The sequence below is a fragment of the Salvelinus alpinus genome, chromosome 10 (genome assembly GCF_045679555.1).
Source record: "Salvelinus alpinus chromosome 10, SLU_Salpinus.1, whole genome shotgun sequence".
Taxonomy (NCBI): domain Eukaryota; kingdom Metazoa; phylum Chordata; class Actinopteri; order Salmoniformes; family Salmonidae; genus Salvelinus; species Salvelinus alpinus.
In genome coordinates this window covers 80779557-80797665 of record NC_092095.1, presented here as the reverse complement: position 1 = coordinate 80797665, position 18109 = coordinate 80779557, and the positions used below count along the sequence as shown (strand labels likewise).

Here is an 18109-nt window from a genome sequence, read left to right as displayed (position 1 = left end):
TTCCACTGCTGGGGGAAACCCTCACTGCTGGGGGAAACCCTCAATAACATTCCACTGCTGGGGGAAACCCTCAATACCATTCCACTGCTGGGGGAAACCCTCAATAACATTCCACTGCTGGGGGAAACCCTCAATAACATTCCACTGCTGGGGGAAACCCTCAATAACATTCCACTGCTGGGGGAAACCCTCACTGCTGGGGGAAACCCTCAATAACATTCCACTGCTGGGGGAAACCCTCAATAACATTCCACTGCTGGGGGAAACGCTCCGTTTTTTCTTATTTATTTACCTTTTATTTAACTAGGCAAGTCAGTTAAGAACTAATTCTTATTTACAATGACGGCCTACCAGGGAACAGTGGGTTAACTGCCTTGTTCAGGAGGCAGAACGACAGATTTTTACCTTGTCAGCTCGGGGATTCGATCTTGCAACATTTCGGTTACTAGTCCAACGCTCTAACCACTAGGCTACCTGCCGCCTCTACACTCTAACCACTAGGCTACCTGCCACCTCTACACCCTAACCACTAGGCTACCTTCCACCTCTACACTCTAACCACTACGCTACCTGCCACCTCTACACTCTAATCACTAGGCTACCTGCCACCTCTACACTCTAACCACTAAACTACCTGCCCCCCCTACACTCTAACCACTATCCTGTATAACTACTGTCTATACACACCATACTATATAACTACTGTCTATACTGTCTATACACACCATCCTATATAACTACTGTCTATACTGTCTATACACACCATCCTATATAACTACTGTCTTTACACACCATCCTATATAACTACTGTCTATACACACCATCCTATATAACTACTGTCTATACTGTCTATACACACCATCCTATATAACTACTGTCTATACACACCATCCTATATAACTACTGTCTATACACACCATCCTATATAACTACTGTCTATACTAACTATACACACCATCCTATATAACTACTGTCTATACACACCATCCTATATAACTACTGTCTATACACACCATCCTATATAACTACTGTCTATACACACCATCCTATATAACTACTGTCTATGCACACAATCTATATAACTACTGTCTATACACACCATCCTATATAACTACTGTCTGTACACACCATCCTATAAAACTACTGTCTATTCACACCATCCTATAATAACTACTGTCTATACACACCATCCTATATAACTACTGTCTGAACACACCATCCTATATAACTACTGTCTATACTGTCTATACACACTCTCCTATATAACTACTGTCTATACTGTCTATACACACCACCCTATATAACCACTGTCTATACTGTCTATACACACCATCCTATATAACTACTGTCTATACACACATCCTATATAACTACTGTCTATACACACTATCCTATATAACTACTGTCTATACACACCATCCTATATAACTACTGTCTATACACACTATCCTATATAACTACTGTCTATACACACCATCCTATATAACTACTGTCTATACACACCATCCTATATAACTACTGTCTATACTGTCTATACACACCATCCTATATAACTACTGTCTATACACACCATCCTATATAACTACTGTCTATACACACCATCCTATATAACTACTGTCTATACACACCATCTATATAACTACTGTCTATACACACCATCCTATAAAACTACTGTCTATTCACACCATCCTATAATAACTACTGTCTATACACACCATCCTATATAACTACTGTCTATACACACCATCCTATATAACTACTGTCTATACACACATCCTATATAACTACTGTCTATACACACCATCCTATTTAACTACTGTCTATACACACCATCCTATATAACTACTGTCTATACACACCATCCTATACAACTACTGTCTATACACACATCCTATATAACTACTGTCTATACACACCATCCTATATAACTACTGTCTATACACACCATCCTATATAACTACTGTCTATACACACCATCCTATATAACTACTGTCTATACTGTCTATACACACCATCCTATATAACTACTGTCTATACACACCATCCTATATAACTACTGTCTATACTGTCTATACACACCATCCTATATAACTACTGTCTATACACACCATCCTATATAACTACTGTCTATACACACCATCCTATATAACTACTGTCTATACACACCATCCTATATAACTACTGTCTATACTGTCTATACACACCATCCTATATAACTACTGTCTATACACACCATCCTATATAACTACTGTCTATACACACCATCCTATATAACTACTGTCTATACACACCATCCTATATAACTACTGTCTATACACACCATCCTATATAACTACTGTCTATACTGTCTATACACACCATCCTATATAACTACTGTCTATACACACCATCCTATATAACTACTGTCTATACTGTCTATACACACCATCCTATATAACTACTGTCTATACTGTCTATACACACCATCCTATATAACTACTGTCTATACACACCATCCTATATAACTACTGTCTATACACACCATCCTATATAACTACTGTCTATACACACCATCCTATATAACTACTGTCTATACACACCATACTATATAACTACTGTCTATACACACCATCCTATATAACTACTGTCTATACTAACTATACACACCATCCTATATAACTACCGTGTGCATGCTTGCTTGTGTGTGTGCGTGTGTGGGTGTGTGCCTGCATGTGTGTGTGTGTGTGTGTGTGTGTGTGTGTGTGTGTGTGTGTGTGTGTGTGTGTGTGTGTGTGTGTGTGTGTGTGTGTGTGTGTGTGTGTGTGTGTGTGTGTGTGTGTGGGTGTGTGTGGGTGTGTGTGTGTCTCAGTACCTGCTCCTATCACCCTCTCGATGCGTATTCTAGAAGGATCTATCTCCTTGGTGAACTCGTGGACAGCCTGCGTTGGGTCTTCATATGTGTCAGGATCCACATACGTCTTGATACCAGGGAGAGGAAGCACGTTGTGAAAGTCCGCCCTCCTCTTATCCTCTGACTTCATCTTAGCCTTGATGAACACCTGACACCTGGACCGGGAGAGACACATTGGACAAGGTCAGGTAGAGCTTCCTGTCTGACTACATTACAGGCGTCAGGTAGAGCTTCCTGTCCGACTACATTACAGACACATGTCAGGTAGAGGTTCCTGTCTGACTACATTACAGACATCAGGTAGAGGTTCCTGTCTGACTACATTACAGACACATGTCAGGTAGAGGTTCCTGTCTGACTACATTACAGACACATGTCAGGTAGAGGTTCCTGTCTGACTACAATACAGACACATGTCAGGTAGAGGTTCCTGTCTGACTACATTACAGACACATGTCAGGTAGAGGGTCCTGTCTGACTACATTACAGACACGTATCAGATCTCACATCGCCTGAATAGATTAACTGATCTGATGCCTGACTGCACAGTTGATGATGTGGCATGCAACCATTGGTTGATGCAATGCAATGACTGAACATCTAGTTGGGCAGGAAGTGGACCAGGATGCAGGGAGTACAGTGGAGCTGTCCACCACAGCATATGGGCTGAAACCAAAAGTAGTGCACTATTGTTGTCCATTTGGGACTCATCCTATGTCGTAGCCCAGTCCCAATCTGAACCCTCCTGTCAGTGTCCATTTGGGACTCAGCCTATGTCGTAGCCCAGTCCCAATCTAAACCCTCCTGTCAGTGTCCATTTGGGACTCAACCTATGTCGTAGCCCATTCCCAATCTGAACCTCCTGTCAGTGTCCATTTGGGACTCATCCTATGTCGTAGCCCAGTCCCAATCTGAACCCTCCTGTCAGTGTCCATTTGGGACTCATCCTATGTCATAGCCCAGTCCCAATCTGAACCTCCTGTCAGTGTCCATTTGGGACTCATCCTATGTCGTAGCCCAGTCCCAATCTGAACCTCCTGTCAGTGTCCATTTGGGTCGTAGCCCAGTCCCAATCTGAACCTCCTGTCAGTGTCCATTTGGGACTCAGCCTCTGTCGTAGCCCAGTCCCAATCTGAACCTCCTGTCAGTGTCCATTTGGGTCGTAGCCCAGTCCCAATCTGAACCTCCTGTCAGTGTCCATTTGGGACTCAGCCTCTGTCGTAGCCCAGTCCCAATCTGAACCTCCTGTCAGTGTCCATTTGGGTCGTAGCCCAGTCCAAATCTGAACCTCCTGTCAGTGTCCATTTGGGACTCAGCCTCTGTCGTAGCCCAGTCCCAATCTGAACCTCCTGTCAGTGTCCATTTGGGTCGTAGCCCAGTCCCAATCTGAACCTCCTGTCAGTGTCCATTTGGGTCGTAGCCCAGTCCCAATCTGAACCTCCTGTCAGTGTCCATTTGGGACTCAGCCTCTGTCGTAGCCCAGTCCCAATCTGAACCTCCTGTCAGTGTCCATTTGGGTCGTAGCCCAGTCCCAATCTGAACCTCCTGTCAGTGTCCATTTGGGTCGTAGCCCAGTCCCAATCTGAACCTCCTGTCAGTGTTCATTTGGGTCGTAGCCCAGTCCCAATCTGAACCTCCTGTCAGTGTCCATACTCTCTCTGTCAGTCAGTAGTAGCAACAATGTTACGTTCGTCGGTGGAAGGATCGGACCAAGGTGCAGCGTGGTAGGCGTACAATTTAAGTTATGAAATGAACACCGAAAAAACAACAAATACAAAACGAAACGTAACGTCTAGTCGGGCTAAACAGCACAGTACCAAAAACAAGATCCCACAAACTACAGGTGGGAAAAAGGCTGCCTAAGTATGATCCCCAATCAGAGATAACGATAGACAGCTGCCTCTGATTGGGAACCATACCTGGCCAACAAAGAAATAGAAAACATAGATTTGCCCACCCTAGTCACACCCCGACCTCACCAAATAGAGAATTAAAAGGATCTCTAAGGTCAGGGCGTGACATACAGATAGATAGGGGAGTAACCAATGAGAGGAGACAACCAGACAGCCAGCAGCCAACAGCAGGAATGCATGCAGAGTAATTAGGCATAAAAGTGGCCCAGCCAATGGGAAAATGAGAAGGACAGCTTGGCGGATGTGGGGGTGCCTGGTTGAACCGATTTGAACTGAATCACACTCAGCGATAATGAGAGGAGAGAGAGAGGAGAGAGAGGGAGAGAGAGGGAGAGAGAGAGGAGAGGGGAGAGAGGATAGAGAGGGGGAGGGAGAGAGAGAGAGAGGGGGAGAGGGAGGGAAAGGGAGAGAGAGAGGAGAGGGGAGAGAGGATAGAGAGGGGGAGGGAGAGAGAGGGAGGGGGAGGGAGAGGGAGAGGAGTGGTGGGGGAGAGAGGGGAGGAGAGGGAAGAGAGATGGAGAGGGAGAGGGAGAGGGAGGAGAGAGAGTAGTGGTGGGGGAGAGAGGAGGCGAGGGGAGAAAGGAGAGAGAGAGGGAGAGAGGGAGGGAAAGGGAGAGAGAGAGGAGAGGGGAGAGAGGATAGAGAGGGGGAGGGAGAGAGAGAGAGGGAGGGGGAGGGAGAGGGAGAGGAGTGGTGGGGGAGAGAGGGGAGGAGAGGGAAGAGAAGAGAGATGGAGAGGGAGAGGGAGAGGGAGGAGAGAGAGGGTGAGGGAGAGAGTGAGTCCTGGGGCTCTGTTCACATACACAAACACATCCCACAGAGCCCCAGGACAGCAACATAATTAGACCCAACCAAATCACGAGAAAACCAAAAGATAATTACTTGACAAATTGGAAAGAATTAACCAAAAAACTGAGCAAACTAGAATGCTATTTGTCCCTAAACAGAGAGTACACAGTGGCAGGATACCTGACCACTGTGACTGACCCAAACAAAGAAAGCTTTGACTATGTACAGACTCAGTGAGCATAGCCTTGCTATTGAGAAAGGCCACCGTAGGCAGACCTGGCTCTCAAGAGAAGACAGGCTATGTGCTCACTGCCCACAAAATGAGGTGGAAACTGAGCTGCACTTCCTAACCTCCTGCCTATGACCATATTAGAGACACATATTTCTCTCAGATTACACAGACCCACAGAGAATTTGAAAACAAACCCGATTCTGATAAACTCCCATATCTACTGGGTGAAATTCCACAGTGTACATCACAGCAGCATGATTTGTGACCTGTTGCCACAAGAAAAGGGCAACCAGTGAAGAACAAACACCATTGTAAATACAACCCATATTTATGCTTATTTATTTTCCCTTTTGTATTTTCAGTATTTGCACATCGTTACAACACGGTATATAGACATAATATGACATTTGAAATGTCTTTATTCTTTTGGAACTTCTGTGAGTGTAATGTTTACTGTTCATTTGTATTGTTTATTTCACTTTTGTATATTATCTATTTCACTTGCTTTGGCAATGTTAACATATGTTTCCCATGCCAATAAATCTTCTTATGGCTTGGGGGCAGTATTTCGACGTCTGGATGAGAAGCATGCCCAAAGTAAACTGCCTGTTACTCAGGCCCAGAAGCTAGGATATGCATATAATTGGTCGATTTGGATAGAAAACACTCCAAAGTTTCCAAAACTGTTAAAATAATATCTGTGAGTATAACAGAACTGATATGGCAGGTGAAAACCTGAGGAAAATCCATCCAGGAAGTGGGATTTTTTTGATGTGGGTATTTTCAATTGAATGCCTATAGAGTATCTAATGGGATAGGACCCAGATTGCAGTTCCTATGGCTTCCACTAGATGTCAACAGTCTTTAGACATTGTTTCAGGCTTGTTCTCTGAAAAATGAAGAAGAATGCCGTAAAGCCTTTTTGAAATCTGACAAAGCGACTGGATTAACGAGAAGTTAATCTTTAAGACGATGTATAACACTTGTATTTTTTATGAATGTTTATTATGACTATTTCTGTATTTTGAATTTGGCACTCGGATGTTGTCGAGGTGGGTCGCTAGCAGAACGCCTGCACCAGAAAGGTTAAAGCCCCTTGAATTGAATTGAATTGAGAGAGGGGCACAAGTACTACTTCAGAAGTATGTTGTCAAGGCAGGCTAAGGGCACACTATTCCCCATAGGGATCTGGTCAAAAGTAGTGCACTATAAAGGGAATAGGGTGTCAAAGTAGTGCACTATATAGGGAATAGGGTGTCAAAGTAGTGCACTATATAGGGAATAGGGTGTCAAAGTAGTGCACTATATAGGGAATAGGGTGTCAAAGTAGTGCACTATATAGGGAATAGGGTGTCATAAAGTAGGGCACTATAAAGGGAATAGAGACATAGGCTAGGAGTGGGGTTTCCACTTACCGTCCGGTGATGAGGAAGAAGAGGGTGAGGATGATGAGCAGGGAGAACCCGCCCACGGCTGCCGTGACAACCACTAGCACCTGCCCATGGTCAGCTGCCATGCCTGAGTCTGTTACGGGACAGAGCAGAGAGAGACACGCATACGACTTAGTACTACACACACTGGGACAAGTATACAACTTAGTACTACACACACTGAGACAAGTATACAACTTAGTACTACACACACTGAGACAAGTATACGACTTAGTACTACACACACTGAGACAAGTATACAACTTAGTACTACACACACTGAGACAAGTATACAACTTAGTACTACACACACTGAGACAAGTATACGACTTAGTACTACACACACTGGGACAAGTATACAGCTTAGTACTACACACACTGAGACAAGTACACACCTTAGTACTACACACACTGAGACAAGTATACAACTTAGTACTACACACACTGAGACAAGTATATACAACTTAGTACTACACACACTGAGACAAGTATACAACTTAGTACTACACACACTGAGACAAGTATATACAACTTAGTACTACACACTGAGACACGTATACAACTTAGTACTACACACACTGAGACAAGTATATACAACTTAGTACTACACACTGAGACACGTATACAACTTAGTACTACACACACTGGGACAAGTATACAACTTAGTACTACACACACTGAGACAAGTATACAACTTAGTACTATACACACTGAGACAAGTATACATCTTAGTACTACACACACTGAGACAAGTATACAACTTAGTACTACACACACACTGAGACAAGTATACAGCTTAGTACTATACACACTGAGACAAGTATACAACTTAGTACTATACACACTGAGACAAGTATACATCTTAGTACTACACACACTGAGACAAGTATACAACTTAGTACTACACACACTGAGACAAGTATACAACTTAGTACTACACACACTGAGACAAGTATACAACTTAGTACTACACACTGAGACAAGTATACAACTTAGTACTACACACACTGAGACAAGTATACAACTTAGTACTACACACACTGAGACAAGTATACAACTTAGTACTACACACACTGAGACAAGTATACAACTCAGTACTACACACTGAGACAAGTATACAACTTAGTACTACACACACTGAGACAAGTATACAACTTAGTACTACACACACTGGGACAAGTATACGACTTATTACTACACACACTGAGACAAGTATACAGCTTAGTACTACACACACTGATACAAGTATACGACTTAGTACTACACACACTGAGACAAGTATACAGCTTAGTACTACACACACTGAGACAAGTATACGACTTAGTACTACACACACTGAGACAAGTATACAACTTAGTACTACACACACTGAGACAAGTATACAACTTAGTACTACACACACTGAGACAAGTATACAACTTAGTACTACACACACTGAGACAAGTATACAGCTTAGTACTACACACACTGATACAAGTATACGACTTATTACTACACACACTGAAACAAGTATACAACTTAGTACTACACACACTGAGACAAGTATACAACTTAGTACTACACACACTGAGACAAGTATACGACTTATTACTACACACACTGAGACAAGTATACAACTTATTACTACACACACTGAATCACACACACATTGAGAAACACACACACACACACACACACACACACACACACACACACACACACACACACACACACACACACACACACACACACACACACACACACACACACACACACACACACACACACACACACACACACACACACACACAGAGAGAGAGAGAAACACACACACTAATAAATACACACACTGAAACACACACACAGAAACGCACACACACACACACACAGAAACACACACACAGAGAAACACACAGACACACACACGCGTGTCCTCACACTCGTCCCCGGTGGAGAAGTCAAACGTGTCGCTGTAAGCGGTGAAGCCTGCGGCGGTGCGAGCGCGCACGTGGAACACGTACACGGTGGAGGGCTTGAGACCGGTCACGATGACGCTGAGGGCCTTGGTACGGGTCGATGAGTATCCCGACTGTTCCTGTTCCTGGTGAGGACACACCCCAAATAACTCCACTTACAACAGGGTGGGAGCAAAACAAGACATACAGAAGCCACCTCCAGGAGCGCTGGTTAACAGACCTTTTTATCCAATGTGTCTTACATCTTACCGTTATTTTACCGTTATTTTACCGTTATTTTACCCGTTATTTTACCGTTATTTTACCAGGTAAGTTGACTGAGAACACGTTCTCATTTACAGCAACGACCTGGGGAATAGTTACAGGGGAGAGGAGAGGGGGGGGGGGGGGGGTGAATGAGCCAATTGTAAGCTGGGGATGATTAGGTGACCGTGATGGTTTGAGGGCCAGATTGGGACTTTATCCAGGACACCGGGGTTAACACCGCTACTCTTACGATAAGTGCCATGGGATCTTTTAATGACCTCAGAGAGTCAGGACACCCGTTTAACGTCCCATCCGAAAGACGGCACCCCTACACAGGGCAATGTCCCCAATCACTGCCCTGGGGCATTGGGATATTTTTTAGACCAGAGGAAAGAGTGCCTCCTACTGGCCCTCCAACACCACTTCCAGCAGCATCTGGTCTCCCATCCAGGGACCAACCAGGACCAACCCTGCTTAGCTTCAGAAGCAAGCCGGCAGTGGTATGCAGGGTGGTATGCTGCTGACCAGGACCAACCCTGCTTAGCTTCAGAAGCAAGCCGGCAGTGGTATGCAGGGCGGTATGCTGCTGACCATGACCAACCCTGCTTAGCTTCAGAAGCAAGCCGGCAGTGGTATGCAGGGTGGTATGCTGCTGACCAGGACCAACCCTGTTTACCTTCAGAAGCAAGCCGGCAGTGGTGGTATGGCTGGCATACAGTAAGTGTATACATTTTAGTATGTGAGCCGTGTGGGAATTGAACCGACAACCTTCGCATTGCTATATTACAACTAAAGTGTTACAGAAACGTGGTCTATAGGACGTTACCTTATCGTAGTACTTGATCTCATAGTCCAGTATGACGTTAGGCTGCTGTTCTGCCTCTGGCCAGGAGAGGGCGATACTGTTGTCAGATGCCCAGTCCTTCCTCACCACGCCGACCAGAGAAGGACCTGCAGAGACACGTTCAAAGGCCTGGGTCAAATTACATTGTGTAAAATACTCCCAAATACTCATCAGTGGTTTGGACCAGGGGGAGAACGACTGTCGCCTCTCAATTCAGAATACAGGATGCCCCCCCCCCCCCAGGAAATGAGAAAATGTAAATCTTTGTGGTCAATATTCGTGTACAAATTATAATTTTTTAAAGACAATCATGGTACCAATCGTTTCTTCTATTCCATCAGATCTATGTCCTTGAACCGGTTATTTTTTAAATCTCTCACAGAAGAAGTTATGAGGATTATATAGTTGGTACTGGCAGCCTACAGTTAAACCGACTTCCTGACCTTAGCAAGATAAAACTGACTTCCTGACCGTAGCAAGATAAAACTGACTTCCTGACCTTAGCAAACTAAAACCGACTTCCTGCCCTTAGCAAGATAAAACTGACTTCCTGACCTTAGCAAACTAAAACCGACTTCCTGCCCTTAACAAGATAAAACCGACTTCCTGACCTTAGCAAACTAAAACCGACTTCCTGCCCTTAACAAGATAAAACCGACTTCCTGACCGTAGCAAGATAAAACCGACTTCCTGCCCATAACAAGATAAAACCGACTTCCTGCCCTTAACAAGATAAAACCGACTTCCTGCCCTTAGCAAGATAAAACCGACTTCCTGCCCTTAACAAGATAAAACCGACTTCCTGCCCTTAGCAAGATAAAACCGACTTCCTGACCTTAGCAAACTAAAACCGACTTCCTGCCCTTAACAAGATAAAACCGACTTCCTGCCCTTAGCAAGATAAAACCGACTTCCTGCCCATAACAAGATAAAACCGACTTCCTGACCGTAGCAAGATAAAACCGACTTCCTGCCCATAACAAGATAAAACCGACTTCCTGCCCTTAACAAGATAAAACCGACTTCCTGCCCTTAGCAAGATAAAACCGACTTCCTGCCCTTAACAAGATAAAACCGACTTCCTGCCCTTAGCAAGATAAAACCGACTTCCTGACCTTAGCAAACTAAAACCGACTTCCTGCCCTTAACAAGATAAAACCGACTTCCTGCCCTTAACAAGATAAAACCGACTTCCTGCCCTTAACAAGATAAAACCGACTTCCTGCCCTTAGCAAGATAAAACCGACTTCCTGACCTTAGCAAACTAAAACCGACTTCCTGCCCTTAACAAGATAAAACCGACTTCCTGACCGTAGCAAGATAAAACCGACTTCCTGACCTTAGCAAGATAAAACCGACTTCCTGACCTTAGCAAACTAAAACCGACTTCCTGACCTTAACAAGATAAAACCGACTTCCTGCCCTTAACAAGATAAAACCGACTTCCTGACCTTAACAAGATAAAACCGACTTCCTGCCCTTAACAAGATAAAACCGACTTCCTGACCGTAGCAAGATAAAACCGACTTCCTGACCTTAGCAAGATAAAACCGACTTCCTGACCTTAGCAAACTAAAACCGACTTCCTGACCTTAACAAGATAAAACCGACTTCCTGCCCTTAACAAGATAAAACCGACTTCCTGACCTTAACAAGATAAAACCGACTTCCTGACCTTAACAAGATAAAACCGACTTCCTGACCTTAGCAAGATAAAACCGACTTCCTGACCTTAGCAAGATAAAACCGACTTCCTGACCTTAGCAAGATAAAACCGACTTCCTGACCTTAGCAAGATAAAACCGACTTCATGACCTTAGCAAACTAAACCGACTTAATGACCTTAGCAAACTAAAACCGACTTCCTGACCTTAGCAAGATAAAACCGACTTCCTGACCCTAGCAAGATAAAACCGGCTTCCTGACCTTAGCAAGATAAAACCGACTTCCTGACCTTAGCAAGCTAAAACTGACTTCCTGACCGTAGCAAGATAAAACCGACTTCCTGACCTTAGCAAGATAAAACCGACTTCCTGACCTTAGCAAGATAAAACCGACTTCCTGACCTTAGCAAGCTAATACTGACTTCCTGACCGTAGCAAGATAAAACCGACTTCCTGACCTTAGCAAGATAAAACCGACTTCCTGACCTTAGCAAGATAAAACCGACTTCCTGACCTTAGCAAGATAAAACGGACTTCCTGACCTTAGCAAGATAAAACCGACTTCCTGACCTTAGCAAGATAAAACCGACTTCCTGACCTTAGCAAACTAAAACCGACTTCCTGACCGTAGCAAGATAAAACCGACTTCCTGACCGTAGCAAACTAAAACCGACTTCCTGACCGCAGCAAGATAAAACCGACTTCCTGACCGTAGCAAGATAAAACCGACTTCATGACCTTAGCAAGATAAAAGCGACTTCCTGACCTTAGCAAACTAAAACCGACTTCCTGACCTTAGCAAACTAAAACCGACTTCCTGCCCTTAACAAGATAAAACCGACTTCCTGACCTTCAAATGCACCTTTGTGTCTTCACACACTGTAGGGAAAAATGGTGTGATTGTCCATTCATATACATCCATTGGTTTGGTTAATGTTACTGGCAATATATGGTATAATGGTAATGGTGTTATATAATGGTAATGGTGGTATAATGGTAATGGTGTTATATAATGGTAATGGTGTAATATAATGGTAATGGTGTTATATAATGGTAATGGTTTAATATAATGGTAATAGTGTTATATAATGATAATGGTGTAATATAATGGTAATGGTGTAATATAACGGTAATGGTGTAATATAATGCATCCTAGACGTCATGTTGACAGTGTTATAATGTACCAGTCAGTACTGTGTCTGGGGGGGTCAGCATGGTAGATGACCAGTGTTATAATGTACCAGTCAGTACTGTGTCTGGGGGGGTCAGCATGGTAGATGACCAGTGTTATAATGTACCAGTCTCCAGTCAGTACTGTGTCTGGGGGGGGGGGGGGTCAGCATGGTAGATGACCAGTGTTATAATGTACCAGTCTCCAGTCAGTACTGTGTCTGGGGGGGTCAGCATGGTAGATGACCAGTGTTATAATGTACCAGTCTCCAGTCAGTACTGTGTCTGGGGGGGGGGGGGGGGGGTCAGCATGGTAGATGACCAGTGTTATAATGTACCAGTCTCCAGTCAGTACTGTGTCTGGGGGGGTCAGCATGGTAGATGACCAGTGTTATAATGTACCAGTCTCCAGTCAGTACTGTGTCTGGGGGGGTCAGCATGGTAGATGACCAGTGTTATAATGTACCAGTCTCCAGTCAGTACTGTGTCTGGGGGGGGGGGGGTCAGCATGGTAGATGACCAGTGTTATAATGTACCAGTCAGTACTGTGTCTGGGGGGGGGGGGGGTCAGCATGGTAGATGACCAGTCTCTACTAACTGGCTTCACACTGGGCAGACTAGATCCTGACATAATAACAGATTCTATATACAGTATGATGCTGGGAGTTGCATTAACCACAGCAGACTGAGTGTGTGTGTGTGTGTGTGTGTGTGTGTGTGTGTCGTTTCGGCACACACTGATTGAATTTCTCCAGGTAAATATTCTCTCAGGCCACGACTGGTAGCTGTGCTGCTGCCAGCCGGGTAATAACATCCTCAGTCAGCACAATGTGTGTGTGTGTGTGTGTGTGTGTGTGTGTGTGTGTGTGTGTGTGTGTGTGTGTGTGTGTGTCAGAGTAATGTGTCTCTTACTGTTAATAACGACATGCAAATCTGGGGATGGGAGGGAGAGGAGTGGAGACGGCCGAACGGAGAGAGGGAGGGAGAGGAGAGGAGGGAGGGAGGTAGGGAGGGAGGGAACAGGACAGATCAGGGAGTAATTCACCCTGTCCAGGAACAGGACAGATCAGGGACTAATTCACCCTGTCCAGGAACAGGACAGATCAGGGACTAATTCACCCTGTCCAGGAACAGGACAGATCAGGGACTAATTCACCCTGTCCAGGGACAATAGGAGGAGACGTGTAGAACAGGACAGATCAGGGACTAATTCACCCTGTCCAGGAACAGGACAGATCAGGGACTAATTCACCCTGTCCAGGGACAATAGGAGGAGACGTGTGGAACAGGACAGATCAGGGACTAATTCACCCTGTCCAGGAACAGGACAGATCAGGGACTAATTCACCCTGTCCAGGAACAGGACAGATCAGGGAGTAATTCACCCTGTCCAGGAACAGGACAGATCAGGGACTAATTCACCCTGTCCAGGAACAGGACAGATCAGGGACTAATTCACCCTGTCCAGGGACAGGACAGATCAGGGACTAATTCACCCTGTCCAGGAACAGGACAGATCAGGGACTAATTCACCCTGTCCAGGGACAGGACAGATCAGGGACTAATTCACCCTGTCCAGGAACAATAGGAGGAGACGTGTTGAACAGGACAGATCAGGGACTAATTCACCCTGTCCAGGAACAGGACAGATCAGGGACTAATTCACCCTGTCCAGGGACAGGACAGATCAGGGAGTAATTCAGTACTACTGTAGCCTCATGCCAGTCCCGTCCCTCACTAGTACTACTGTAGCCTCATGTCTGTCCCTCACTAGTACTACTGTAACCTCATGTCTGTCCCTCACAAGTACTACTGTAGCCCCATAGAACCCTATTCCTTATATATAGTGCACTACTTTAGACCAGGGCCCTATAGAACCCTATTCCTTATATATAGTGCACTACTTTAGACCAGGGCCCTATAGAACCCTATTCCCTATATAGTGCACTACTTTAGACCAGGGCCCTATAGAACCCTATTCCCTATATAGTGCACTACTTTAGACCAGGGCCCTATATAACCCTATTCCCTATATAGTGCACTACTTTAGACCAGGGTCCTATAGAACCCTATTCCCTATATAGTGCACTACTTTAGACCAGGGCCTTATAGAAGCCTATTCCCTATATACAGTGCACTACTTTAGACCAGGGCCCTATAGAACCCTATTCCCTATATATAGTGCACTACTTTAGAACAGGGCCCTATAGAACCCTATTCCCTATATATAGTGCACTACTTTAGACCAGGTCCCTATTCCCTATATAGTGCACTACTTTAGACCAGGGAAGAGCACTACCTATAGCCCAGATGTCAAACTCATTCCACGGAGGGCTGTGTCTGAGTTTTTCGATCCACCCACAACCAGGTAAGGAACTCTCACCTGGTTGTCTAGGTCACAGTAAGGAACTCCCCTCACCTGGTTGTCTAGGTCACAGTAAGGAACTCCCCTCACCTGGTTGTCTAGGTCACAGTAAGGAACTCCCCTCACCTGGTTGTCTAGGTCACAGTAAGGAACTCCCCTCACCTGGTTGTCTAGGTCACAGTAAGGAACTCCCCTCACCTGGTTGTCTAGGTCACAGTAAGGAACTCCCCTCACCTGGTTGTCTAGGTCACAGTAAGGAACTCCCCTCACCTGGTTGTCTAGGTCACAGTAAGGAACTCCCCTCACCTGGTTGTCTAGGTCTCAGTAAGGAACTCCCCTCACCTGGTTGTCTAGGTCTCAGTAAGGAACTCCCCTCACCTGGTTGTCTAGGTCTCAGTAAGGAACTCCCCTCACCTGGTTGTCTAGGTCTCAGTAAGGAACTCCCCTCACCTGGTTGTCTAGGTCTCAGTAAGGAACTCCCCTCACCTGGTTGTCTAGGTCACAGTAAGGAACTCCCCTCACCTGGTTGTCTAGGTCTCAGTAAGGAACTCCCCTCACCTGGTTGTCTAGGTCTCAGTAAGGAACTCCCCTCACCTGGTTGTCTAGGTTACAGTAAGGAACTCCCCTCACCTGGTTGTCTAGGTCACAGTAAGGAACTCCCCTCACCTGGTTGTCTAGGTCTCAGTAAGGAACTCCCCTCACCTGGTTGTCTAGGTCTCAGTAAGGAACTCCCCTCACCTGGTTGTCTAGGTCTCAGTAAAGAACTCCCCTCACCTGGTTGTCTAGGTCTCAGTAAGGAACTCCCCTCACCTGGTTGTCTAGGTTACAGTAAGGAACTCCCCTCACCTGGTTGTCTAGGTTACAGTAAGGAACTCCCCTCACCTGGTTGTCTAGGTCTCAGTAAGGAACTCCCCTCACCTGGTTGTCTAGGTTACAGTAAGGAACTCCCCTCACCTGGTTGTCTAGGTTACAGTAAGGAACTCCCCTCACCTGGTTGTCTAGGTCTTCATTGAAAGGAAAAAACAAAAACCTGCAGACACTAGGCCCTCCATGGAATGAGGTTGACACCTCCTCTCCTCTCCTCTCCTCTCCTCTCCTCTCCTCTCCTCTCCTCTCCTCTCCTCTCCTCTCCTCTCCTCCTATTTGGGACACAGGACAGGATTTGAATTAGAATTCATCTGTGGTTTTATCCCCAACACATTAAGGGAGATTTGTTTCCTGCCTCACGCTCATCATTTGCAAATTGCATATTAATGCCTCATTATGCTTTTAGTTATGCTACATTTATTCAGACATAATTCCGAATTCATTTACCCTCCCCTGTTTGCAGCGTTCCCTGTCTAAACACGACAAGTTAGATTTAATTCCCTAGTTTAAATATGTTATCAATTACACATGAAAATAAAAATGGCGGAGTAAGTAGATTACATTGGAATGTAAATAGTCATTCATTAAGTTTATCTAAAAGTTGCATTATCACCGGTGACAAGATATTAGTAGGTAGTTCTCTGCTGCAGGAAACTAGATCATTATCAAGGCATTAGTAGGTAGTTCTCTGCTGTAGGAAACTAGATCATTATCAAGGTATTAGTAGGTAGTTCTCTGCTGCAGGAAACTAGATCATTATCAAGGCATTAGTAGGTAGTTCTCTGCTGCAGGAAACTAGAGATCATTATCAAGGCATTAGTAGGTAGTTCTCTGCTGCAGGAAACTAGATCATTAACAAGGCATTAGTAGGTAGTTCTCTGCTACAGGAAACTAGATCATTATCAAGGCATTAGTAGGTAGTTCTCTGCTGCAGGAAACTAGATCATTATCAAGGTATTAGTAGGTAGTTCTCTGCTGCAGGAAACTAGATCATTATCAAGGCATTAGTAGGTAGTTCTCTGCTGCAGGAAACTAGATCATTATCAAAGCATTAGTAGGTAGTTCTCTGCTGCAGGAAACTAGATCATTATCAAGGTATTAGTAGGTAGTTCTCTGCTGCAGGAAACGAGATCATTATCAAGGCATTAGTAGGTAGTTCTCTGCTGCAGGAAACTAGATCATTATCTAAGCATTAGTAGGTAGTTCTCTGCTGCAGGAAACTAGATCCTTATCAAGGTATTAGTAGGTAGTTCTCTGCTGCAGGAAACTAAGAGATCATTATCAAGGCATTAGTAGGTAGTTCTCTGCTGCAGGAAACTAGGAGATCATTATCAAGGCATTAGTAGGTAGTTCTCTGCTGCAGGAAACTAGATCATTATCAAGGCATTAGTAGGTAGTTCTCTGCTGCTGGAAACTAGATCATTATCAAGTCAATAGTAGGTAGTTCTCTGCTGCAGGAAACTAGATCATTATCAAGGCATTAGTAGGTAGTTCTCTGCTGCAGGAAACTAGGAGATCATTATCAAGGCATTAGTAGGTAGTTCTCTGCTGCAGGAAACTAGATCATTGTCAAGGCATTAGTAGGTAGTTCTCTGCTGCAGGAAACTAGATCATTATCAAGGCATTAGTAGGTAGTTCTCTGCTGCAGGAAACTAGATCATTATCAAGGCATTAGTAGGTAGTTCTCTGCTGCAGGAAACTAGATCATTATCAAGGCATTAGTAGGTAGTTCTCTGCTGCAGGA

At 44.6% G+C, this 18109-nt stretch overlaps 1 protein-coding gene across 1 annotated transcript in view; it reads right to left on the bottom strand.

Annotated features, from left to right (window-relative positions):
• The window catches only part of epha6 (eph receptor A6), a 232630-nt gene that overhangs the window by 58416 nt on the left and 156105 nt on the right, over positions 1–18109 (bottom strand). The window contains exons 10-13 of the mRNA XM_071331152.1: positions 10282–10406; positions 9172–9334; positions 7240–7348; positions 2852–3045 (exon numbers count right to left, since the gene is read on the bottom strand). Coding sequence (XP_071187253.1) covers positions 2852–3045; positions 7240–7348; positions 9172–9334; positions 10282–10406 — 591 coding nt within the window. The remainder of the gene's footprint in view (positions 1–2851; positions 3046–7239; positions 7349–9171; positions 9335–10281; positions 10407–18109) is intronic.